The 27,643-nt window shown below is 46.9% G+C and overlaps 1 protein-coding gene across 2 annotated transcripts; it reads right to left on the bottom strand.

Moving 5' to 3' along the window:
* Positions 1-2,842: 2,842 nt before the first annotated feature.
* Positions 2,843-27,643, bottom strand: LOC308570460 (von Willebrand factor A domain-containing protein 5A-like). 2 transcript variants are annotated; one of them, XM_081165303.1, is made up of 18 exons: positions 27,501-27,643; positions 24,193-24,289; positions 23,767-23,969; positions 23,113-23,335; positions 22,135-22,307; positions 19,094-19,208; positions 18,049-18,230; positions 17,628-17,716; positions 16,910-17,054; positions 16,355-16,434; positions 16,162-16,276; positions 14,549-14,713; positions 14,288-14,391; positions 10,226-10,431; positions 8,625-8,798; positions 6,809-6,960; positions 3,734-3,857; positions 2,843-3,241 (listed from the first exon to the last, which is right to left on the bottom strand). In XM_081165303.1, exons 2-18 carry the CDS (start codon positions 24,230-24,232, stop codon positions 3,162-3,164), a joined length of 2,370 nt encoding a protein of 789 aa, XP_081021429.1. In that variant the 5' UTR covers positions 24,233-24,289; positions 27,501-27,643; the 3' UTR covers positions 2,843-3,161. The 2 variants fall into 2 exon arrangements, with proteins under 2 accessions (XP_081021429.1, XP_081021428.1); XM_081165302.1 differs by having other exon boundaries at positions 19,019-19,208.

Below are 27,643 nucleotides of genomic sequence, written 5' to 3' on the forward strand. Positions count from 1 at the left end.
TGGGGGGACGGGACCATACAATATGTATGTTGTGGTTAAAGCTGGACTGAAGACTGCTGAAGGAAGCCCACCAGAATGCAGAACTGAGGAAACCACTGGGCAGCTTAGGATTTTCACGAGGCATCCTCACTAATAAAATATTCCAGGCGTGTGCACTTGAAGGGTGTCCAACTCCTGTTTTGCACTGTGCCTTTCAGCCATGAGCCATAAATAAGGCTAAGGAAAATCACTCTGCCTGTGACACTGAGCAGCTCAGATGGTCCATGTAGGATAGCTATGTGGTCCTACTTAAAAAAAGGACCATCCTCTATTTGAAAGGGTGCCTGGTCCAAGTCTGGTATAAAGATACACAAACCATGTGGGGATCTTGAAGTTGCCAATCAACAATTAGCTCCTGAGTAGCAGAAACGAGGCCACCTGGTCAGTCATCTGTATTTCTATTTGAATTATAGTAATTATTTATAAATCTGCCTTCTCTATTTATATTTATGCAAATATTTTCCTTTTATTACTGACGCATTTTCACTTTTCTGGAGAGGTACAAGTGGCCACCCTAGTAGGTTGGCTGCATACAGCAGAGAACAGAATTCCCACACCTTAATAACCATTGTGCAGGAGAGGAGATTTAAGCAGAAGTCGCTGGCATGACAAAGTACATTTGCTGAAATTCCCTCTCCTACCCACTATAAAAGGAGCAGGAGGCCTGCCTTCTGCATTTAGCCACCTTAGGGTACAATTACATTAAGTGGGCTCACAAGTTACTGAAATTATCTTGTCCTCAGGGAAGGCATTTTATTTGATCTCCCACACTCAAATTCTTTGACCAGCTTAAGCGAGCTTTGGCAAAGTTTGCCTCCTATCAGCTGTGTGAAGGAACTGCCCGTGAAATTGCCCGTGGCACCCAATTGCAGTAGGAGTTTCAGGTAGGAATCCCATTCCGGTTGCCTTCACAGTTGTTTGATTAAGAAATCAGCCCTGAGTGCTCACTGGAAGGACAGATCCTGAAGCTGAGGCTCCAATACTTTGGCCACCTCATGAGAAGAGAAGACTCCCTGGAAAAGACCCTGATGTTGGGAAAGATGGAGGGCACAAGGAGAAGGGGACGACAGAGGATGAGATGGCTGGATAGTGTTCTCGAAGCTACCAGCATGAGTTTGACCAAACTGCGGGAGGCAGTGCAAGACAGAAGTGCCTGGCGTGCTCTGGCCCATGGGGTCACGAAGAGTTGGACACGACTAAATGACTAAACAACAACAACAATTGTGGAGGAACAGAAGAGGGAACACAAGGGGATATAGAATATATAGATCTTAAGGAACTTGGAGAAGGGTGGGAGGAATGGGGTGCAAGGAAAGCTAACACATAAACTTCCCATTCAACCTGCTGAGTACTGGACCACGCTGGCTGTATGCACAAATGGTTGGGCTTGTTTTTCTCTTAAGTTCTGGTATCTCAAGAGTTGGTTATGCAAAGTATTCCTGTTCATGCCCAGGACACTCTAACAGCTACATCTTTCTATCTTCATATACTTGTGATCCCCGTGTTCTCCAGGCACAGAGTGCCATCTGGTGGTCCAAGCAATGCTTGCCTGCTTGGCATACAATTTCTTCTAGCCCGATCAATTCAGCGGTCTCTGTGCGGAAAAAGTTTGCTTGACAAAAAAGCATAAGAGGAAGTTATACCTTTCAATATGACCCAGTTCCAGTCCTTGGTAAGAGTAAAACTAGAACAAAATACCATCACAGGTTGATGGCGAGACTTTGCTCTGTCTGAATCCATCTCAATTTACAGACAGGGTCATGCTACACCTACACCATCTATTACAAACCAGCCCCATTCTGCAAAACAGCTCTGCTCAGCTGAAAAGATACAAAGTATCTGCTTATCTGTAAATCACACTACAGGATTTGTCAATCGCTTGCAGATACTTTCAATCAGTCCCTTTTCCCTCAATGAAAGCTTTGTCTGTTGACAGCAGAGACTGAACATGGGAATACCTGCATCACTGGGCAATTACCCTTTCCCCAATTTGCAAACTTAAAATTGAAAGGTTACAAAATGCAGATCAAAAACTCAAAACTCAAAAGACTGTAACAGTACAAGAAAACATTATAGGTGTCAAAAAGACCATAATGCAAATGGTAGGCAAATCCCTCGGAGGACACTTCATAATCAGGGCATCACCGCTGAAAAGGCTCTCTCTGGCCATCACCTGTCTTGCCTCATTAGGTGGGGAAACCTGGAGAAAGGGTTCTCTGATGACCTTAAGGACTAGGCACATAGAGCTACAGAAGACAGTCCTTCAGGTAACCTGGCCCAAATCCATTTGGGGCTTTAAAGGTTAATGACAGCACTTTAATTGGGCTTGGAAACTGACTGAGCTGCTTCATATGTAACACTAAGTCGAACTATGGCTGGCCATGAGGATTTCTGGGGAGATGGCAGCTGCTGCTCTGTCCTGCTGCTGTGAGCTAAGTAATGGTTTGGGGCTCAGCAGGTCATTCAAACATGCTGCTGTGAATTAAGCCATGGTTTAGGTCAGTGGGTTGTTCAAATGTGGCCTCATGGTTTGTCTCGCCCCAGACCAACCACAAGCTGTTAATCTAAGGTTGATCTCAGTTTAGTAGCTCGTGGTTTGTTTGAAGAAGAGAGACTATGTGCTTGGGCTTGGACAACACACTAAGCCAAATCAGAACTCAGAACAGTGTAGCAGCAGCAGCAGGAGTGTAGCAGCCACAATTTCCTCTCCAGGAACTCTCACATTCCCACTTACATGTTGAAGAGAATTGTTGCTTCCACAATGAATGACTTTCAGCACCCACCTATACAACATTTATTCTCCTTTTTAAAAATTAATTTTTATTGAGTTTTCCATATTTATCATAATCACATTTTGTTACATACAACAATAACCTTAAACATTGCTCAAATGAGCACAGACTTCCTTCCCTCCCTCCTTCTGACTTCCGAACATCTTTACTAAATTCTTAGCATCTCTATAACCCCCTTTTTACTTTCTGACTTCCTATTAACATTTCACACAGCTTGGGATTGATGACACCCTAGTGGGAATACAGCTGGGTACACTTGGGGGGGGGGGAGAAGAGTGAAGCAGAAACTTCAGTTTTAAAAGGCACAGAGAGAAAATTGCAGAGAGAAACTCAGATTTCAAAAACGTCCGGGCTCACACCACTTCCAAGCATTGCATTGCCGGCCTTTACACACTCAGCCAGCTGAGGCCCTGCAGACAAACAAATAAGCAGTTAGCTAGGATTAATCAGTGCCACTTACCTCACTGCAGCCTGTGCACAAGTAGCTTTCAAACAGGCCTGTTCATTTCTCTCCATTCTATGCCCTCCCCATGATGGAAAAATGGGGACATATCCACCTCCGAGCTGGAGATGAAGAGTGTGTGCCATGCTAATGGTACCACTGCCTTCTGCATTAGCATTTGTTTGGTGAAAATCTCTATGGCGGGAGCTAGGGAGTAGCAAGCTATGCTGCCCAGACTGGAGCTCTAGTGGTGGGGCAAGATTTTTTCTTTTTAGTGTGGATGCTAAATTCACGAGAAAGAGGATCGGGCTGGACCCAAGTAGGGATCAAATAAAAGTTTAAATGAAGCATTGGTTGGACTGGGGAACAGAAGTGTTGTCTCATCTTCAAGCTTCAGCCTCTCCATCATTCTTCCTCACACCATCCTAAGCCCACCAGCATCCAGCTGTCCACAACTCACCTGTGGTTGCATGGAGCCAGCTGAGAGCTTTTGCTTCCAGTAACTCCCACTCATCCTTCTGCTCCATGGCATTGATGTGGAGCCATAGGATGGCCAGCACTGTCGCCCATGCGTTTGGGGCCACCTGGTAGCGAGAATCAGGAGTCAAAAGAGAGAAACATTGGACCCTGGTCACTCACTGGTCCTGCACATGCATGGCAATGCTTAAGCAAAATAAAACCATGGTTGAGTGTGACATGTTGGAACTATGGTTACAATTTAGCGACAACCCAGGTTATGAAGCCATGGTTTGAAGCAGGTTTGAAAACCATCGTTTACCTTACTGCTAAGGTAAGGTTATAGTTAAGGCAGTTTCTCCAACCTTTCTGCTTATAAGATGAGAAATAAGCCTCTCCTGCATCTCATTATACATGATCTCTATAGAGGGGCTTTTGCCTGGCAATCTAAACCCTATAGCTTCATATGTATTTATGTATGTATGTGTGGCAGAAAATTATGGTTAGTGCTACCACAGTGAAAGTGCCATGGTCTGATCACTACGCTTTAAAAGCCAAGATTGACTTCCCGCTCCTCCCCGGCTCGGGTGGCGAACCTATTTGGGCTCGTCCGCGAAAACTGATGGATCCTGATAGATTCCGACAAGCCTTGCGGAACCCTGCTCCTCCTGGCGACTCATTAGATGACCTTGTTGAGGACTGGAATAACCGGCTCTTGGCAGCCATTGATGAGATCGCGCCTAAGCGTCCTCTGCGACCCCGTCGAAACCGGGCCCCTTGGTTTACTGAGGAGCTCCGGAAAATGAAGCGGGATCTCAGACGGCTAGAGCGAGTATGGCGACGGACTCGTGACGGAGCCTCAAGAACATCTTATAGGACGCTTATGAAAGCCTATGAGATGGCTATGAAAGCTGCTAAGAAATCTTACTTTGCAGCTTCCATTGCATCCGCTAGCTCTCGCCCGGCACAACTTTTTAGAATAATTAGGTCAATAACGTCCTTAGGAGGACAACCAAATTTAAGCACAAATTCAACCCACAGCTGTGAGGCATTCGCGAGCTTTTTTGCGGAGAAAGTCCTGTTGCTCCGCCGTGACCTCCCTGCCAATTTAGACACAGTGACTGAACTGGAGGCCCCTCGACTGACTTCAGGTCCAGTGTTGGACCATTTCGATCGGATACTCCCTACTGATGTGGATAGATTCCTCCAAGTTGGTAGGCCCACCACCTGCCTCCTTGATCCGTGCCCGTCTTGGCTGATTAGGGAGTGTCCAGATGTTGCGCGGACCCCCCTGGTTGAAATTATCAATTTGTCCCTTGACACGGGGACATTCCCAGGGGAACTGAAGGAAGCAGTGGTGCGTCCACTCTTAAAGAAAACTTCATTAGATCCCTTAGACCTATCCAATTACCGCCCAGTTTCAAATCTTCCATACCTGGGTAAGGTAATTGAGAGAGCGGTTGCTGAACAGCTTGGTAGGTTTCTGGAGGAAACATCGGCATTAGATCCATTTCAGTCCGGTTTCCGTCCTGGTTTTGGGACGGAGACGGCTCTGGTTGCCCTAACAGATGATATTCGTAGACAACTGGATCGAGGCGGGTCAGGACTGCTGATCCTTTTAGATTTGTCAGCAGCCTTTGACATGGTCGATCATGATCTTCTGGACCATCGCCTTGCAGACGTGGGGATACAGGGCATAGCCCGTAACTGGTTGTGCTCTTTTATCTCTGGTCGGGGACAGAGGGTGGCACTAGGGAGGGAAATGTCGTCACGCCACTCCTTGGTGTGTGGAGTGCCGCAGGGCGCAATTCTCTCCCCAATGCTTTTTAACATCTTTATGCGCCCTCTTGCCCAGATTATCCGGAGCTTTGGGCTGGGCTGTCATCAATATGCTGATGACACTCAGCTCTATCTACTGATGGATGGCCACACCAACTCGGCCCCTTACACACTGACCAGATGCTTGGAAGCTGTGGCTGGATGGTTTCGTGGGAGCCGATTGAAACTAAATCCTTCAAAGACAGAGGTCCTATGGCTAGGTCGGGATAGCATGGGGATGAGGGACCAACTCCCTTCTCTTGCGGGGGCCCAATTAGTGCCATTGCCTTCCGTTAAGAGTTTGGGTGTAATCCTTGACGCCTCCCTTTCCATGGAGGTGCAAGTCACAGCAACAGCCAAGGCAACATTTTTCCACCTTCGCCGCATCAAGCAGTTGGTCCCTTACCTTTCCCGCCCCGACCTGGCCACAGTGATCCATGCAACAGTCATCTCCAGGCTTGACTACTGTAACTCGCTCTACGCGGGGCTGCCCTTGAAGCTGTCCCAGAAACTCCAGCGGGTACAGAATGCTGCAGCGAGGCTCCTCACAGGGTCTCTGCCATGGGAGCATATTCATCCAGTGCTTTTCAAGCTGCACTGGCTCCCGGTGGAGTACAGGGTCAGATTTAAGGTGCTGCTTTTGACCTTTAAAGCCCTTCACGGCCTAGGACCCTCGTACCTACGGGACCGCCTCGCCTGGTATGCCCCACGGAGAGCCTCAAGGTCCATAAATAACAACACCCTAGTGGTCCCAGGCCCTAAGGAAGTTAGATTGGCTTCAACCAGAGCCAGGGCCTTTTCAGCACTGGCCCCAACTTGGTGGAACGCTCTGTCTCATGAGACCAGGGCCCTGCAGGATCTGATCTCTTTCCGCAGGGCCTGTAAGACAGAGTTGTTCCGCCTGGCCTTTGGATTGGAGCCAATTTGATTCCCTCCGCCCCCTTTTTCTTTTTTCTTTTCCTTCTCCTGCAATGAGGCTCCATTTTAATATTTTAATGTTCCATTATTTTAATGTTGTATTTTATTTTTGTTTTTAAGTTATAATCACTCATCTTGTTTTTATTATTGCTTGTAAGCCGCTCTGAGCCCGGCCTTGGCTGGGGAGGGCGGGGTATAAATAAAAAATTATTATTATAAATTATTATCCCCTTGTTACACGCCCCAAAATCATGGGTGGCCATTTATATCCATGGACATCCAGTCAGACTGCTGTTGCCACTCTGCTCCCAGTAGATGTCACTGGTTCTGCCACAAAACCTACCTGGGCAGGTGATTTGCTTGAGATCTCAGCCTCACTCAGGCCTAGGATGCTGGCCAGGTCAGAATCAAGTGGCCAGGAGCCATCAGCATTCTGCAGAGATACCAGGTTCAAGAAAGGAGATTCCTCTTTCTTGGGGGTGGGCTCAACGTCCTCTGCAAAAGAGCCATTCAAAATATGATCAACTTTAAGGCAGCTAGTTTCAAAGTGAGTCAGCTGAATGCAATTTCCCTTGAACAGCTGACACTGAGGAATAAAGAACAAGGGAGCTCCATTGCACTCGGTACCCCGTTTGAAAGTTTTGTGAAACTCTCTGGCTGGAAGCAGAATGCTGGACCTTTCATCTGACACAGAAGTGTTACTAAGGGCTTGATGGGTTGACCACTTGGGCTTGCATGCTTGCTGGAACAAGTACAGTTGCAGTATACTATGTTCTCATTATGTCCAATTTCTATCAAAAGATGGGAGGAGGTATTCTGTACCAGCTGAAGCTTCTCAGCTCCTGTACAAAAGGCAGCCCCACAGTGTGTAGAGAAGGCTTCAATCTCAAGGTTGCTGAGAAAAGCATGGATGGTACTTCCTTCATTGCACTGGCAGGACAAGTGCATTCCTTTCCATCAGTATACATATGACAATAAATAGCTGAGCCAATGGGCATATTGTTTCTGAGAGCTCATCCACACCTTGTTCTTCTTGCTGCTTTCCTCTGGGAAAACCCATGGTTTAGTACTGAATCAGAACAAATGGAAACTGAGTTTTCCATGGATTGGTATTTGTTCTGATTTACCACTAGAGAGTGGGTTTTCCGGGGAAAAGTGGCAAAACTGTTGCCTTTGTAGGAAGCACAGGACAAGCAGAAAACTGCTCAGACTCATGTTTTCCAGGGACGGGGCAAGCAGGAGTGTGGATGAACACTGACTCTCCCTCCTAACTGGACACCTTATCACCACCTGGCAGAGAAGCCCTCGTCCTGCGTTTAAGGAAATTCATCAACATCGAGACTTCCGATATGTGTTGCCACATACAGTGGTGCCTCACAAGACGAAATTAATCTGTTCCGCGAGTCTCGTCTTGCGGTTTTTTCGTCTTGCGAAGCACGGCTATTAGCGGCTTAGCGGCTATTAGCGGCTATTAACGGCTTAGTGGCTTTAAGAAAAAGGAAACAAACTCGCAAGAACTCGCAAGATGTTTCGTCTTGCGAAGCAAGCCCATAGGGAAATTCGTCTTGCGGAACGACTCAAAAAACAGAAAACTCTTTCGTCTTGCACGTTTTTCGTCTTGCGCGTTTTTCGTCTTGCGAGATACCACTGTATCTGGATTTTCCCAACTTTCAAGCGATTCCCATCCAGACACTGCTTTAGACGGCTGAATCCGGGCACTGTTCAGGAAATTCCAGACGTATGGCAACCCTAACTTAGCTTGTCTATTACAGGGGTGGCCAACTCCCGAGGGACTGCAATCTGCTTTCAGAATTAAAACCTGACAGTGATCTGGTCAAAGTTGATCTGGTCAAAATGAGATAGCCCATTTTATTGGGCTTTTTTTGGGGGGGGCTTTTAAGGGATTAGTTGTTCTCCAAAACAACGCTATGAAAGCACTTTTCCATTATAGATATCAGGAGAAAATCCAGGCAGGGGAGAGGATGCGGGGCTGGGTGCTCTTAGGCAAAAGCAAAGGGAAATAAGCCCGCAATCAACAGTCATCGACTGCAACCTCCCGGGGATCGACCTGTTGGACATCCCTGGTCATTAGTTTGACAGATGTTTCCAGTTTCCACTGTTTCCAGTATCTGCCCTGCATCCATTCCATGAGGACTGACCGCAAAGAGACTCCGAACATAAGGTGTCTTCAACCTCATTCACGCAAACAGCAGAGCAAGCGAGGGGAGGACCTGGCATACTGCACATCATATACATAGGTGCTGCTCGTCTGCTGCTCATGCCAACTGATTGCAACACAGCAGGTCCACCAAGTGCTGAAAAGGGCAATAGATCTAGCAGGAAAAGAAAAGACATAGCTCATGTGATTTTTTTGGTTGCTACCTTTCAGGATATAGCAAGTTTATTTGTATCCTCCCAGTCTTCCAACAAGCTCAGGAGTGTCTAGACCTTGACAGCAACTGCAATGAAAGCCCACCTCTCTTACAATAAGTGTGCGGTGGGGACGCTGGAAAAAGTTCCAAAAGAATAGTTCAGACTTCACAACAAAAGATTTGTTGTCTATCTACTCCTATCTTTACACTGGCCTAGGAGCACACTCCTCCATCTCTTGAACATCTATATCTTACTATCTGCATTAAAATGTAAGGCTGTCACCATGCAGTCCCCATTAGAGGATTTGCAGTGCCTTGTCACAATCCTGGATTTGCATGGAGTCAGGGTGGGGTAGGGGAGCAAATGAGAAGACAGGATAAGCAACACCAGTGGCTATTGCACAGGGGCGAGAAGGCATGAATACTAACAGGGGGAAAGTGGTTCTAAATAACAGAGGTTTGAGTAAAGCAGGGATGGAGAATAACTGAAAGGAAAAATGTTATTTTAAACAATGGCAGAGGTTTGAGTAGCATGAAGGGGAGTAAGCTGCAGTTTAAAACAAGGTTTGAGTACAGTGAGAAGAAGGGAAAAGCTCTGTTCTGTATAGCACCCATCTGTTATTTCTTCTTGTTAAAACTTAAAAAAATAAAACCCTCAGTGCTCCTCCATCCCTGCTTTACTCAAACATCTAAGGGAGGTATGAAGGGTGGTGGCCTTTTCAATGGTGGCCCCCCTCATTTATTGAATGCTCTCCCCAGGGAGGCATAACTATCACTAGCTGTTTGTAGGTGCCAGAGAAAAACATTCTTATTCATTGAGGCCAACAGATCTTAATTTTAGTGAGGTGTGTGGTAGAGTTGGGTGTGAATTTTTAGCTGTATTGTTCTTTTTTAAAAGTTGCTTTGAGTTTCGTTTGGAGAAAAACAGCTGATAAATAATGATAATAACGATGATAATTTTATGTGCAAAATGCTAAACAACTGATGATTTGAAAGGGAACTGATTTGAAACTGATCACAGTACAGTGGTACCTCAGGTTAAGAACTTAATTCGTTCTGGAGGCCCGTTCTTAACCTGAAACTGTTCTTAACCTGAGGTACCACTTTAGCTAATGGGGCCTCCTGCTGCCGCCCTGCGATTTCTGTTCTCATCCTGAAGTACCTCTTAACCCGAGGTACTATTTCTAGGTTAGCAGAGTCTGTAACCTGAAGCGTCTGTAACCCGAGGTACCACTGTATTTGAAATGAACTCCCTGAAAGCACAATCAAATCAGCTCCTGGTCATCTGGACAGGTTCTGCTAGATGGCACTAAATAGATGTGATGGCATTCAACCAAACTCTCCCTTAGTGACCAGGGCTCTCCCACAATACATCTCCTTGAACTTACACGGATGGGGAACATCTCGGCGGGTGAGAGGCCCTTGAAGTGGCGTGCCCAGCTCTGTGTTAATTCCCACATAGGCGGTCTGTGAACACACCACCCCTGAACTCAGGCTCGTCTCCAGAGCCAGGCGCTGTTTTTCCTTTTCCTTCTCCCCGGCCCCCTCCAGTTCCTGCAGGAGGGCCTGAGCTGCCAGACGGTGAACAGGGAGCCTGCAGAGAGGGAAAACGGGGAGCATGGAGAGCAATGCTGGGACCATTTGGCAGGCTGTAAACCCCTTAATATATTCTATGATCCAGATTTGCCAATGGACAGGGAAGACTGGATTTGGATGACCAATTCGCTTGTGAATCAGAGGAGAGCATTCCACAAACTTGGGGGCCACGAAAGAAAAGGTCTGTTCTCGTGTTGCCACCTTCTGGATCTCTCATGAAGGAGGCACATAAAAAAAGGGTGTCAGAAGATAATCTCAGAGTCCAGGCCGGTTCATATGGAAAGGGGAGGTCCTTGAAGTATTGTGGTCCTGAGCTGTTTAAATCTTTATAGGTCAAAATCAGCACTTTGAATTGGGCCTGGGAAGTAAATTGGTAGCCAGTGCAATAAGACCAGAATCGGTGTAATAATAATAATAATAATAATAATAATAATAATAATAATAATAATAATAATAATTTATTATTTGTACCCCGCCCAACTGGCTGGGTTTCCCCAGCCACTCTGGGTGGCTTCCATAGAAACCAAAAATACACTAAAATATTACACATTAAAAACTTCTCTGAACAGGGCTGCCTTAAGATGTCTTCTGAATGTCAGGTAGTTGTTTATTGCTTTGACATCTGTTGGGAGGGCGTTCCACAGGGCGGGCGCCACTACTCAGAAGGCCCTGTGCCTGGTTCCCTGTAGCTTTGCTTCTCGCAATGAGGGAACCGCCAGAAGGCCCTCGGCGCTGGACCTCAGCGTCTGGGCAGAACTATGGGGGTGGAGATGCTCCTTTAGGTATACTGGGCCGAGGCCGTTTAGGGCTTTAAAGGTAAGCACCAGCACTTTGAATTGTGCTCAGAAACGTACTGGGAGCCAATGTAGGTCTTTCAAGACCGGTGTTATGTGGTCTCGGCAGCCGCCCCCAGTCACCAGTCTAGCTGCCGCATTCTGGATTAGTTGTAGTTTCCGAGTCACCTTCAAAGGTAGCCCCACGTAGAGCGCATTGCAGTAGTCCAAGCGGGAGATAACTAGAGCATGCACCACTCTGGCGAGACAGTCTGTGGGCAGGTAGGGTCTCAGCCTGCGTACCAGGTGGAGTTGGTAGACAGCTGCCCTGGATACAGAATTGACCTGCGCCTCCATGGACAGCTGTGAGTCCAAAATGACTCCCAGGCTGCACACCTGGTCCTTCAGGGGCACAGTTACCCCATTCAGGACCAGAGAGTCCTCCACACCAGCCCGCCCCCTGTCCCCCCAAAACAGTACTTCTGTCTTGTCAGGATTCAACCTCAATCCATTAGCCGCCATCCATCCTCCAACCGCCTCCAGGCACTCACACAGGACCTTCACCGCCTTCACTGGTTCTGATTTGAAAGAGAGGTAGAGCTGGTATCATCTGCATATTGATGGACACCCAGTCCAAACCCCCTGATGATCTCTCCCAGCGGCTTCATATAGATGTTAAAAAGCATGGGGGAGAGGACGGAACCCTGAGGCACCCCACAAGTGAGGGCCCAAGGGTCTGAACACTCATCCCCCACACCACTTTCTGAACACGGCCCAGGAGGAAGGAGCGAAACCACTGTATAACAGTGCTCCCAGCCCCTCTAGACTGTCCAGAAGGATGTTACGGTCGATTGTATCAAAGGCTGCTGAGAGATCCAGCAGAACTAGGAAACAACTCTCACCTTTATCCCTAGCTCGCCGGAGATCATCAACCAGTGCGACCAAGGCAGTTTCAGTCCCATGATGAGGCCTGAAGGGATCCAAATGGTCCGCATCATCCAGGCGTGCCTGGAGTTATTCAGCAACCACACGCTCAATCACCTTGCCCAAGAATGGAAGATTGAGACTGGGCGATAGTTGGCCATACTGGCCAGGTCTAAAGATGATTTTTTAAGAAGCGGTTTAATGATCGCCTCTTTCAGCGGATCTGGGAATGTTCCCTCACAGAGGGAAGCATTCACCACCCCGCAGAGCCCATCGCCTAGCCCTTCCCGGCTTGCTTTTATTAGCCAGGATGGGCAAGGATCAAGGAGACAGGTGGTTGGTTTCATGCGTCCAAGCAGCCTGTCCACATCCTTGGGGGTAATAGATTGAAATTGATTCCATGCAACTTGACCAGACAGGGCTCTAGCACTCTCCCGCCCCGGCCCTGCTCCCACGGTGGTGTCTAGCTCCTTCCGAATCTGAGTGATTTTATCTGCAAAAAAACTTTGCAAAATCGTTGCAGGAGATCTTGGGGTCTTTACAAGGCCCTGGTGGTAAAGGTCGTTCCATTAAATTGCGGACCACCTGAAAGAGTCTCCTGCTGCTATTTTCTGCAGATGCAATAGAGACGGTGAAGAAAGTCTTCTTCGCCATCGCTATCGCCACTTGGTAGGCTCAACGTTGAGTTCTAACCTGTGTCCGGTCAGATTCGGAGTGAGTTTTCTGCCACCGACGCTCTAACCGTCTCAACGATTGTTTCATCGCCCTCAGCTCCGAAGAAAACCACGGAGCTGTCCGGGCTCCATGCAATCGGAGAGGGCGCTTCGGAGCCAGACAGTCGATAGCCCTGGTTAACTCCGCATTCCAGCGGGCCACCAGGGAATCAGCTGAAAGGCCATCAACATGGGATAAAGCATCCCCTACCACTCTCTGGAAACCATTTGGATCCATTAAGTGGCGGGGGCGGACCATCCGAATTGGTCCCACCTCCCTGCCGAGGGGAAGGGTCACGGAGAAGTCCAGTTGCACCAGGAAGTGATCTGACCATGGCACTTCTTTTGTTTCACTATTACTTAGTGTCAGATCACCCACGTCACTAGAGGTGAACACCAGGTCTAAGGCATGTCCATGACTATGAGTTGGGCCAAACTTATTCAGAGACAGCCACATGGAGGCCATGCTTTCCATGAAGTCCCAAGCGGCCCCTTGTAAGGTCATGTCGGCATGGATGTTAAAATCCCCTAGGACAACCAAACTAGGTGTCTCCAGGAGAACATCCGCCACGACCTGAAGCAGCTCGGACAGGGAATCCTTGGTGCAGCAGGGAGGTCGGTACACCAAAAGGAATCCTGTACTGCCCCTATTGCCCAACTTCCAGAACATGCACTCAGAAAACTGGATCTTCCCAGTAGGACGCCTGATGCAAGCCAATGACTTCCTAAAAATCACTGCAACCCCCCCTCCCCGCCCACATGACCTGGGTTGCTGTGCGTAAGAGAAACCTGGTGGGCAAGCAGCGGCAAGGACAGGCCCATCTGCTTCCTCCAACCAGGTCTCTGTCACACATGCCAGGTCAAATCCTCCATCCACAATCAGGTCATGGACGGCAGTGGTTTTATTCATAATTGACCTGGCATTACACAGCAACACCTTCAGGTCATGTGGGTTTCCCCTGTTGATTCCAGTATCCATCCGGTCAAGGCCAGACCTGGAGGCAGGGATAGTCCTCAAACAACGACTAAACCTGCCTCCTCGGTAATGACATGGTCTGGTCTTAGCGTAACTCCTCCTCCTGCCCATGATCACTGAGATCGGATGTCCCAGTGCTTCCCCCCCTGTGGAACTTGTCCCAGCCATCGTGTGGTCAAACCGTCTTACCATGGTGAATTCTGCACTAGCTGATTTTTAAAAATGTGTCTGTTTTAAAGTAAGGCTGTGAATTTTTCTTGGTTTTCTTGTTTTATCTTTTGTAAACTGCTTGGAGGGTTGCTGTTGTTTTTGTTTTTTACAATCAAGTAGTGTATAAATTAAATTAAGCAAGCAAACAAATAGTAAGATGAGAGCTTTCCAAGTCAGCCTGTAATTACACAAAGCACATCATGTTTGTCAAAAGCTATAGAGTGGAGGGCAGAGGCAATATAATAGGAGAAGTCTTACCTGTCACTCTCCTGAGCCTGGAGTGAGAACTTCATTGTTTCTTTGAAAGTCTGGTCTTGGAACTGGTACTGAAGAACAACAGTCCCTTCATTGGAGCCTGAAGACTGGAGCAGAAGAGAAAGCATCAGAACTGGGAAAGGGCAAGAAGCCTTCGGAACAATACCTTCTGACATTAAAAACCACAAATAAAGTCAAGTTTTGGTATTCAGGATAGGAGAGAGGCATTATTCAGTAGTTAAGGTCCTGGTGGTCATTGCTTACCTGATGCTGCCCACGGATCTGGGCATAAATGAGGCAGCGCTGCCCCTGGAAGATGACCTGTGGGCCTGACCCCACAAGCTCAGCCTTCAGACCAGGAGGCAAGTCCCAGCTCAGAGAAATCCTGGTCACGGCTGGCTGCAGGGCCTTCTTCAAAGACTGCAGGGCCTATGGGAAAGCAAGAATTTTGCAATGACATTAAGAGAATATCAAAGTTCCTGTTCAACTATCGCTTAAAAATAAGTTTCTATGTGAGATTGTTTTGAAACTGTGTGAACAGTGCTTGCAAAGAAGTCAGGAGAGGGGCTGGTGAAGATGCCATCTTGGTTTCTCCAAAAGCCACTGAACATAGAATAGAAACCCACTGGACAGACTCTGAGCAATGCAATGACCGTGCCACATAGGGGACGCTAAAAAAGAATGGAATTGATAAGGAGACAAGAGATGCTATGAGAAACCAATTTCTTTATTCCAGCAGAAACTATGGCATTGAGATGGTATGATGGACAGGAATTGGGTCTACTTGTGACCCAACGACCAGTGTCAGTTGGGGGGTAGATCAGCCAATTGGGGGAGAGAAAGAATGGAATTTAAGTCTGAAACTGACAGTTACTCTCAGGACTGTCAGAAATTGCTCAGGCAGGGATTGCCTAAGGGTTAGATAGGGACCTGGGTTTAGAGATTAGGGTCTTTCTGTCTGGGTGGGCAGAAGGGGTTTCTGGCTCTCTGAGCAGGCTCACCATAGGGCTTATCTGTTAGAGAGAACAGATTGCTTTCAGTAGCTTTCAGTTATACTTAAGAGATTGAACCTTCTCTGCCCACAGACAATCTATGTGATGGGCAGGGTATAAATAACAAAATTATTATTGTTGTTACTATTATGGATAGGGGAAAACAATGGCCATTCTAGAAATGATTACTCTGTCCAGTGACAGATTGAAAGTGTTAAGGCAGGTATTAACCATCTTTGAAACAAAGTATTGTACCTTGCAAAGGAAACCACTAAGCTACAGCAACCCCTTTGCATAGAAACCACTAGGCCCTTCTACACTCGCCATTTTGTGGGTAGATTCAATAGCATACCGGCAGATTCAGGTCGCACAATTGTGGTTGATTTGTGTAACAAACTCACTTCCTCCCTAAATGATTGGATTTCTTGCAATAAGGAAAACAACAGGAAAATGCACTGGAAAGCGTGAAGTAGCAATGGCTTGATGCAACGGTCATCCAACCTCCCCATTAACAAAGCAGAAGGAAGGTTCAACCAAAAAGGAATCTGGAGGCAACCTATGTTGCTTTTTCACAATGTGTTTTCTAAATGTCCCATAAAGAAACTCCAGCTGTAACTCTAGCTGGGCACTGCTAGCTGCGTAAGGTTTCAACATGCAGTCTAGGAGGAGAGTAGAAGGCTGAGCAAATGATCAATCCAAGGGTGCAGCCCTTATGACAACGCCTTATGAATCTGGGCTTCATGGATGCTTTGCAGAAGTAAGAAAATGTGCTATTTTGGTGAGGAGGGAGCTGGGATTCCATGCTCTGATGGCAGGGAGGGATCTAGCAGTGTCCCTGCCTGGTAAGGACAGGCAGAAGAGGAATGTGGAGCTCCTGAGCCTCACCTTGGCCTGCATGCGCTCCTTGCCTGCGATGAATTCAGCACTGCCTCCGGCCGCACGGGCAATTCCTTTGATGAGGGCTGTGGAGGCCCCTTCGCCAATGCCAAAGGAGAAGCACCTGTCAGAGAAAGAGGAGGTGAACCTAGGCCAGGTGCAGAGAGCTGCGAAAAGCTGGTTTCCCTCTCCCTTGCCTTACCTGTGGGAGGTGCTGTGACGTCGAACTTCAGCAATGACCTCATCTGTATTAAACACCTCTCCATCCGTGAACACAAAGAGCTAGAGAGAGAGAGGGAGGGAGGGAGGACAGAAAGGTATCAGAACCTATCCTATTCCCCTTTTGAAGTCCATTTTCAGGGCCCGGCTGGATTCAAATCCTACATGTAAACAGGGAAAACCAGCCTCACTAACAGCGACCCCCTCCATAGTGCAGCTGACCCCAGTAGCGCACACCATCGGTGCCAATCAACTGCTTGCAATGAAACGATCAGGGGCTCCTGGTAGCTTCTATGTAGCTACATCTTATATGATGTCGGATATGGGGCAGTTGGGCATGATATTGGGGGTGAAATGGCCTTGGGAGCCAAATTATGGCAATGCTGGGTGGAATGAGATGCACCGGTTGAGGGTTCCTTCACCCCTGCCATAAAGGAAACTTCTGAGATCCGGCAAAAGAAATCTCATTTCAGTAACTCTATTCCCAGGCCAGCCCTGAATACAGGAGAACAATGCTAATAACTACAGGACTCAGTACCTGGCGAGGATACCCTTCTCGGCATGGCTGGCTGTAAATGGCCTGCAGCGGCTGCAGAATCTCTGTACCCCCCAGATCGGCTTGCAGCTCCTTCACCCGTTGGAGGGACTTGGACATGGTCTCCTGGGTGTATTCTACACTCTGCCTGTAGAGAGTTTCAGAGAGTCAAGGAGGCAAAGGACCTATTTTCCTCCCAAGCTCAGCCAGTTCCCCACCAGGCTTTTTTTTTAACCTCCCACAACACTCCACGTTTCCACCAAAACCAGCTGTTTAATTGCTCCCCTAAAACTCACCCACTCAGATGCATAACCTTCCTCTCATCAGTCAGTACTCAGACTGTGCTATGCCTCATAAAAGTTAGAGAAAATATATGTTTACTCTGCAGCTAGCACGGAGGAAGAGAAACAGCAGGACTTGGAAGGCACACATGGGGAAGAGGAAGATTTGAGGTAGCCAGAGAGGAGGACAGAATTTCTAGGGGTCCAGGATGTACTGCTTTGCAGATGAAGTTTAGAAGGCAGCTTGCGAAAACATCCCTTCTGGTTGGGAGAATTTTTTTCAATTCCTTGGTAAAATCTTTTGGGGTGCACATGTGCACACACATTGACATCAAAGGTCAAGTAATGTATCTAACACCCTGTTTTATTCTTTACCAGTGGCCAAACATATAAACAGGTGGAGAAGTCGGAAAGTAAAAGGTCTGTGACAGTACACTCACGGGTAGAACGAGTCATAGGTGGATCCAAAGCCATAGATGTTGAAGTAACATCCCAGAGGGAGACTCTTCAGCAGGAGAATCAGGGTCTCCTAAAATAAGGTAAAAGATGAAGCTACGGGGATATCCCAACCCACCCTTTGCAAAGGGCTGGACTAGATGACCCTCATGGTCCCTGCCAACTCTCCAATTCTATTTTTTTATATAATCTTTATTTATAGTTTTCAGTTATGTGAGTGTCTCCACAATTCATGAATTCCAAAACTTTAAACCTTAAATCCCAGGAGACACTGTCAAATGCCAACTTTATAATTCTATGATTACAGGCCTTCTCACAAGGATCCACCCACCTCCAGGCTTCCATTATCCTGCCTTTTCCAAAGCACAGCACCGTCCCTCCCTATGCATCCAAACACGTGGGTACCTTGGCGCTCTGAATGCGCATAGGTGAATCAGGTGAATCAGAGCTATACTCGGTGTTGCACTCCATGCTGCCAGAGCGATCGAGCAGGAAGAGGAATTCTCCAGTTGCTTTCTGGCTTGGCTTTGGGGCAGGGACGCTGGGGTACAGAGTAAGCAGGAGAGCTGGGTCCCCCATCAGCGAGGCTGTGTTTCATTGGAAAACAGTAGATCCAATAGGCATTTGGCAATATCCCCTCTTTCTTTCTTTTTTAATATAATTTTTATTTGCATTTTTAATAAAGAAACAAAAAAACCACACATCCCACATCTCCTTCCCTCCACCCACCAATTATACAACTTCCATAATAATCACAACATACAACTAAATACCTAGTGACTCCCCCTTCTACCCTTTTCCTGGTTTATTTACTGTTCTATTAAATCACATATTCCAAATTTTTAATCTTCAAATTTCTTCCTCTGTTAATTTCGATTAGCCCTTATTCTGCTCCGTCTCGCTGTTCTGGCTTGGGAACAGCCTTTCTAGCCTCTGCAGGGCAGCGGGGTGAAAGCACCCTGCTGCCCTGTAGAGGCTTTGCCCACAGCCATCCCCAAGCTAGAACAGTGAGACAGAGCGCTCTGCAGCGCTCCGTCTCCCTGTTCTGGCTTTGGGCTTAGCCACGCAGCCTGCATTCACTCTATAGGACGCATACTAATTTCCCCTTAATTTTTGGAGGGGAAAAAGTGTGTCCTATAGAGCGAAAAATACGGTACCTTATTTAATTAATTGTAAATTACTTCCCAGAATTCCCTGATTACTTTACAACATTTGCCTTTTTCTTTTTTAAACATTTTTGCTAGTTTGGCAGGTGTTTGGCAGGTGATCTATGGGTCATTTTTGTCGTATTTTCTTTTAATGCTTAACACGCCGTACAGTTCATATTTACTGTCCATAAATTCTCCCATAGAACATAATTAATATTATGACTCACATGCAGTCCTTTCACCTCTCAGCACCCTTTTGAGTTTCTGCCCCCATGTCCTCTGTTGCCTTAGGCTTTGCTCACCTGGGGCAGCCCCAGGCTTCCCAGCCTCTAGGAGGGTGCTGGGCTTGTGAACATCCTCGTAATATATCAGCAGCTCCACATCTCTGTCAAATTGGTGCCCTTCAGCCAAGGAGACCTTTGGGGTGGCAAAAAGAAGCAGAGCTTGAATGCTGGGCAGAGTTTAAATCACCCACCTCTAAAGAGCTCCCACATATATTTATTTGTGCAACACATTTTAAAACATTGTTATCAATTGAGATCTTTAATTCTAAAATAGTGTGTCATGAGAGATCACTGAGGTTACAATAATCTATTAAAGAACAGATGGTGGAATAAGTATTGGGTAGAGACAGCTGCCTGCTTTTACTCGTGCAGGGAAAGCTCTTCTTTCCTTTACTTTCAAATCTTCTTCTCAATGTTGGTTTCAAAGAGACCATTCAGTGACTCCCACTACAGACACAGAGTAAAAAAACCTTTTCCATCCTAAGGGGAATGCTGGGACGCGTGGTTTGTGGTGAGTTTGGCTCTTCATGTCGGCAGTGAAGGCCAGAACCTAGGCTAAAGAGGAAGACCAGCTTGTGAGGAAGTGGGGAATACAGAAGGATGTATTCCTTCAAGCTTGGGAGACAACATGGGAGTAGCAGACCAGGCAAAAGTGGCCAAGGCAGCCATTGTCAACTTCTCTTTGTACATTAGGAACCAAAGCTAGAGATCTCACAATATATATGCATGTATGTGTGCACAAAGATGTATCCATCACAAACCTAAGTAAGATTAAGTTTGTAAAGTAGAACTAGAAAAAAGTAATATATTAAGAATATTAAAGATGAAACACCAAAGACGCAATGTTAATAAGAACTCAAAGATTAAGGGATGATGAGTATTGGGGGAGGGAAGTCACATGGGCGTATTATTTGTTTTCTTTGTATCATTATTTTGTAATTTGCATTTTTGATTGGTCAGTGTACTGTATATCTTTGGAATTACACACACACACAAAGATGTATCCATCACAGTTCAAGAGCACAGTTCAGCCAGGCAAAAGCACACAAAATGGGCACCAAACTGCAGTTCCCAGTTCGCTTTCAAAGCTTGAAACATGGATTGCGGGGGAAGATGCCTGCAGCTTGTGTTCTTAAGCCACAGGAATGCACTCAAGGATCAGGCCTTCCCCCCCCCTTTTATTTGCACTGTAAGGCTTGTGTTCCATTATCACCCCACAACACAGTAAGGGTGGGTGGGAATTTCTGCTTAAATACAAGTGGCCAGACTTACTGAGCTAGCCTTGTCACATGACAACAAAAGAAAGGGCTACACTGATCCCACCATAGCATAGCCCACCTCATCCAGATCTCCTCATCCTGCCCTCAAGAGCACCATACCATGTTATGTATTTTCATGTTTTTATTCATTAAAATTCTATCCTACCCTTTCCCCCAAAAGGAACTGAGGGCATGAAATGAAGCAACAATGCAATATTAGAAAAATAAAGAACACTTAAAAGCATTAACAGCATCTAAAAACAGTTATATATCCCCGTAGCAAGGAACCCTAAATGTTAATCGCAAGGAAGACGTGATGCACCTCACCAGAGAGGAAATTCTATAAATGGGGAACCACCATCCAAAACACTTTGTCATGGGTCAGGGCCAACCAGGCAGTACTCAGTGATGACATCACCAACAGGGCCGACAGCAGCGTCTGAGGTAGTCCATATTGGGCAAGATGCTCTTTTAGGTACATGGGTCCTAAGCTGTGAAGAACTTTGTATGCTAATACTGACACTTTGAATTAGGCTTGGGGGCTCACTGGCAGTCAGTGACTCACACATTATTATTAAAAGGTGCACTTATAGTACATATATTCAGATTATAGGTTCATCATGAGCTCATTCAGGATTCAAGGCCGCACCAGACATGGCATTATAAACATTGTTTAAAAATAAAACCTGCCATGCAAGGCCAAAGAAAGAGCCAGTGGTGTTGAAGGAAAGCCATATTCAGACAAACAAAAACAATACTGTTTCCTGCCAAATGGTGGACTCAGTCAGAATTGCCCCCTGCCCACAGCTCCCACCTCACAAACTGCAAGGATGGGGAGCGAGATTCCAAACAGGGCTTGTAGTGGTGTGGCAAGGCCACCTGAATAAGGTATAACAGGTATACCATTGTGCCTCATATGCTACCATGTCCCTTAATAATGCTTAATGTGAATGCTAAGAGTGCCCAAATGCTAATAATCAATTGCTGTGTCTCTCTCTTGCTGCTGTGCCTGCAGAAAGCAGAAATATATTTAGCTGCGTTTGCAATCTGTAAAGAACATTCCTCGTGCTCATGCGATGGTCACCATGACCTGACAAAGCAGGATGTCCGAAGTTGGAAACTTTCCATTTTACGCAGATGACTGATAACAAAAGGGGGGATTTTGGCTTTGCCTGCCAAAAGGGAATTTTTTAGCTCGCTTGCTGATAATAAGGTAGAAGCAATTAGTAACATCCTGAGTACATATATGGAAAAAGCAGAATGATATTTAAATGGATCTTTAAAAGCAGTGATCTTTAAATGGACATAGGAGGATTTAGGAAGGGTTGTGTCCAAGCTCATTGGTTTGATTTTGCTGCAGTTTATGAATATGTAATGCTTAATGCTGTTTGGAAAAAGGTATATAAACCCAAAGCCCCAGAGCTCCACACCCAGTCTTTGGAAACCATTCTGCTGGGTCTTACTGCTGCCAGCAATAAAACTTTACTTTCTTTTTCTCCATTGCTGTGTCTGTGATTTTTGAGCACACCTTGAAGGTATCAGGTATTCATTTAACCCTTCGCAACAGTGGTTGCAAGAGTCAAACGCTCCCTTTCACAAGCCATGGCCCCAATCCACCTTACCCTTCCCTTCCCTTCTTTTTATTTACAAAAGAAAACCTGTCGTGCGAGGCTACGTATGTACAATGGCACATCTACGTCAGCCATTAGACCTAACCACAGATTTCTTGTACGGTTTCCAGTGGAGAATGAAAGGAAACAAATACACCCCTTTCAGAAGCTGTTCCATTCACTATCGTACCTGGGCAATCGTACGGTCTTCTGCCCTGTAGCGCAAGGGCTCAAGGGTGCATTTGGACTCCACACGGTTGATGCCATAAGGCGACTCCAGCGTAGCACTGAGGCCGAGGGTGTAAGGAAGCTGCCCCTTGGGCACTCGTGGTATGCTCTTGGTGACATTGGCCCCTCCTGAACCTGCAGACGAGAGAACGAGAGTGTCATGGGTTATGGAACACAGTGGGCAAGCTCTCATGAGGAAAATGTTCCAAAAACAACATTAGCTACCATTACATGATATGGTGCTATAGCACACAAGGGAGGAAGAATTAGGCTGCTGGAAGTGTCACCATGAAGTGGGAACACAGCTGGGATAAGAGTGACACTACACTTTGGCTTAGTCTACATATGCAGCAGAATGAAGATTCAGAATCCTGAGAGTGTACTGTACAACCTCAGGCAGCCAATCTGAATGTTCTTCCTCATTTATTTATTTATTTATTTATTCATTCATCCATTATAATTTTTAAGAGGCTTGTACATGAAAGAGAAAGGTTGACAGATGAAGCCCAGCTGGGGATGAAGTACAAATTTTACTATATGGTCAAAGACCTGGTAAAACAACTTAAATCACCGAAATCATGCAGCTTCTAAAACACAGAGTTAAAATATATGGTGACCTCTATAAACCAAGACACAAGTAATTGTAACAAAACACATTCATGGGTCTTTACAGCAGGAAAGAGGAATCTAGCACGCTTCTGTTATTATTTTGTTTGTGTCAGCCAATAAGGAGGTCAAACCCAATTCAAAGGTCTTTCCTCGGTAATTTGGTAGGATGGGAGTAAAAAATAACTCATCTCATCCTTATATAAGTTGCATACAAAGGAGCATATTAGTATTCCTAATGTTTCAAATCCACAGAGCTTAGGTATAACAAAACAGCATTGCAAGAGGCTTGTATGTGGGGCTAGTTAGTGTGTTTGGGGGTGCAGGAGCTTACCCTGAGGTGCATAGCGGGGGTTGAGGACAGCGGGCAGGACAAAGCGGATGGCCCCGTCGGGCTCCGGAGCCAAGGCCTGGACATAGGAGAGCTTCAGCGTGGCCTCCCCATCTGGAGGGAGGTTACCCAGGCTGCAGGTGAAAATGTCACTGGTGTTTTCTTCTCTTCCAAGCAGGAAAGCTTGCCGGCCTTCACTTAAGGCATCCTCATATTCCTGCTCTGCCTGCATTGGGTGGTGAAGAGAAGAGAAGAACATCAGGAGTGAGGAAGGCAAGGACACAGGCAGGTGTGGTCCCAAGAAAGGATTCCCATTTAAAAAGCTGTCGACCAATTGGTTACCTACCAGCGAAGCTTCCATGCTTTTGTAACTTTACCTTGTGAAAGTAAATTATAAGCACTGTAGTAGCTACACTGTAACTTTAGAATTCATACATTAGGTTAAAATTATACCAAGCTGCAGCAGAAGAGGCCAGGAAGCCAGGCTCCCCACTACAGCAACTGAATGTTGTTAGGCACTCTTTCTTTTAAGCACAACATGTGAGCTTCTTGACACAAAATCTGCTTGTAGGCACAGAGTCCTACAAGAGCCTCCGCCTCCCTTCTCAACTGGCCACCCAATGCCAAAGGCCCTGATTCTCCTCAGACCTTCCATACCTGTTTCTTCTCTCGGATCTGGGCCTCAATCCGCGTCCCACCAATCAGGCCCTCGAAGGCATATACGGCGGCTTCATCATCCAGAGGGAAGACAAACACCACCTCCACTGGAGACTTCTCCTCATTGTGGTAGCGAAGCTCAGACACTACGTCAGCCACAAAGCCACGGACCACCACATCCACAGAGATGCTCTTCAAGGGCACTGGGGCAAGGAGAGAACAAGGAAGGCTCAATGTCTGGCCCTGTGTATACTTTGGAGAAACCCTCTCCAGTCATCTTGGCTCCCACTGCCAGGCCAGCCAGTTATTTAGGATACCTGAACCTACATCATCACATATCCTAAACTAGAAAGCTGCATATTGGCAATTTAGACTTCTTACTGCTTTGCACCTGCTTAGCTGAATAACCAAATGCAGGTAACTTACCAGGTTCCTCAGACTTTGTGACAAGGCCACAGATAATCATGACTGATGACGATGATGATCTTTGTGAAAGAATTGGTTTCCCAACAATTCAGCGCAACTGTAGAAAACAAAGAATTTTTGGCTAAAGCGACGGAGAGGTCAAATGAGCGAAGCTGACCCTCTATCAGAAAATTGCTGGGTGTAATTAGGAAAAACGGATTAATAAGCAATGAAGATATGATAGAATACAGGTTGCCAAGTTTAAAGAGCGGGTGGGAGTTGAGTGTTTATCCCGAGGAACTAAAGACGGAAAGAGTTCAAGTGAGCGAAGTGGACCCTCTTATTATTTCAATATGGCCATTTTTATACTGTACCAGCAGAAAATACCTGGCATTGCTCAAAAATTGTACGGGAACTTAAAACATTATAATGCTGTTGGATGAAAGAGAATGCTGTATACAATTCTGGGGAAAAATGGTAAAAATGTTTAGCCTTTAGTGGTACACAAATAAGCAAAGGCTTTCGTTGTGAATTTATTACTTGGGAATAAGAACTCTTGTTGGTTCTTGCAAACACTATCTCATCATCTGTCCTAACACTAATCTTGTTTCTCAAGGTCCTTCCTTATGTAGCCAAAATGGGACCCCCTGTGCTCAAAAGGGAGGTGTCAACAGACGCAAGGGAAGCTCAAGGTTTGCAGAAGTTCAAAACACCAGTACAGAACCTACGACACACACTGAAGTGAAACCAACCTCCAACAGCACTCAGGAAGGAAGAGATAATACAGTACAGTGGTACCCCGCAAGACGAACGCCTCGCAAGACGGAAAACCCGCTAGACGAAAGGGTTTTCCGTTTTGGAGGCGCTTCGCAAAACGAATTTCCCTATGGGCTTGCTTCGCAAGACGAAAGCCCATAGGGAAATCTCCGGGGACCTCTTTTAAATGCTAGCGGTGGGGAGCAAAGCCTTTCCCCCCCCCCTCCGGCCTTCAGAAGAGGTCCAGGAAGGCTGGCGGGGGCCGAAAGGCTTTGCTCCCCAGCGCCAGCATTTTAAAAGCAGTCCGGGATAGCAGGGAAGCGTTTCCCGCTATCCCGGACGGCTTTTGAAGGCAGGAGAGATCCGCGAAGCCTGGGCGCGCTGATGTCAGCGCGCGCAGGCTTTGGCATGCCGGCAACTCTCCGCCAGCAGCGGCAGCGGAGAGGTCCGCGAAGCCTTGGCCGGACAGCTTTTGAAGGCAGGCGGGGGGGAGCAAAGACTTTCGCCCCCGCCAGCCTTCAGAAGAGGTCCAGGACCTCTTCTGAAGGCTGGCGGGGGGCAAAAGTCTTTGTCCCCCCTGCCTGCCTTCCCAGGATCTTTTAAATCGCCCCGGACAGCGGGTTTTAAATCGGCCCCGGACAGCCGCCCGCCAGCATTTTAAGATCGCCCCGGACAGCGGAGAAGCCCTCCGCTGTCCCGGGGTTTTTTAAAATGCTGGGGGTGGGAAGAAAAGCCCTTGTCCCCCCCCCCAGCCTTCAGAAGAGGTCGGGGGACAGACTGTCCCCGGATCTGGTCTGAAGTCGGTTTCCCTAGGAACGCATGAATTGATTTTCAATGCATTCCTATGGGAAACCGTGCATCGCAAGATGAAAAACTCGCAAGAAGAAAAAACTTGCGGAACGAATTAATTTCGTCTTGCGAGGCACCACTGTACAGACTTCTTTTCTCACGCTCTCTTAGACACTCACATGATGTATACAATCATAGTACCACTCACTGGAGCAGCTCGGATAGATAAAAATCCTAACAGCTTCCAGGCCATGTGGCCAGCATGACTAAGCCACTTCTGGCAAATCACAGCAGTGCACGGAAACGCCGGAGCGGTACCTATTTATCTACTTGCACTTTGACATGCTTTTGAACTGCTAGGTTGGCAGGAGCTGGGACCGAGCAACAGAAGCTCACCTCACTGTGGAGATTCGAACCGCCGACCTTCTGATCGGCAAGCCCTAGGCTCAGTGGTTTAGAGACAGCACCACCCACGTTCTCATTTACCTCTCTTTAAACACAGGACTCTGAGTCTAGGGAAGGTTAAAGGACCTCAAGGGGTTACAGTGAAATTCTGTGTTTATTGAGATTTCTTGCCTGCTCCCTGGAGGGGCCAATTGTTTCCCCTAGTAGCATTAGCACTGGATTACAGCGAGTGTTGGGAAATGCCTTCCAATTTCCACTGCACGAGGAAGGGTAGGGCTTGGGGTCAGCTACGGAACAGTGCAAATCACTACTCCAAATAACTACTCCATAATGCAAAACCACAGGCACGCCTCATGAATACTGAGTCACTCTTGACATCAATATGACAGAATTAACTGTTCCATAGAAGAGCTGGTCAAAAGTGTTTGGGTTCCTGGGTGGAGCTGCAACAAACACTCCCCACCCTTAGTCAAGATGTGCTATTGCCCAGGCAAGGTACTGTGGCACCCAAAGGAGAAAACCGCATAAGCAGAAATAGGTGCAGCTGCAGTCTCTCCCTGGCCATTTTTTTTAAAAAAAACTAACAACTTGCTGTCTTTCTATGGCACACAAATCCAGCTGCCTGAGGTGCCTGCCTCACTCTGCCTAATGGTAGGGCCACTCTGCAACTTTCCCCCCACCCACTGCAGGGCACAGGTGTCTAACCCTAGTTGTACCACAGGAAAAACACCCACAAGCCCAGGAGAGGAAGAAGAGGCCATGAATAACTTCTGAAGTTCTGAAGTCTCACCCGACTACATCACAGTCCCAAAACATCTCTTCAGAACAGCAGCAGCAGCAACAAAGAATGCACCTCTGAGCACATGCAGAGTGCCCGTTGGTGCAACCAGCTTTCTCAGGCTCCGGAATTAGGATGCAGAGTTTTAGGATGAGATTACCAGGCTTCTAGGCAGAGTTGTCCACACACGCTACATTTAGAAAATAAAACGGGAGGAGAGAGAGGAGGGAGGAGACCTACCAACCACTTTGGTACCTCCCTAGGAAGGGAGATTCCTAGTGGCAGAACGAAATCGCTCGCTGTAATAAGGCAAAATGGCCCAAGAAGCAATAAAGATATGATAGAATATTGATCGCCAGGGTTAAAGAGCGGGTGAGTGGTGTTTATTCAGAGGGAACAAAGATGCGGGAAGTTGGGACGCAAATGGGGATTTGAGTCCCAAACAGATCCAGACGCAAATACTTAAGGTAACGGGGATCCAGATAATCTAGTCGGGGCTGCATTTTTGTTTACAGGAAAGAGAGAGCGAGAGAGCGATGCTATGAGGATGCGGTAGAGACGAGCCCATTCAGAAATCAAACGCAGTAAATCATTTTCTTACCTCAAAGCGCCAGCAGACCTCGATGGACGTCCTTCCTCCTCGCCTTGCTCTGCAAACAGCGGAGCTAAACCGAAAGCAAACCTTTCTGAGCTGAATGCAGAGGGACTTCCCGTTACTCCCGCCCCCAGCCAGGGAGTGTCCAC

This window comes from Podarcis bocagei (genome assembly GCF_964188305.1).
Source record: "Podarcis bocagei genome assembly, chromosome: 13".
Classification (NCBI taxonomy): Eukaryota; Metazoa; Chordata; class Lepidosauria; order Squamata; family Lacertidae; genus Podarcis; species Podarcis bocagei.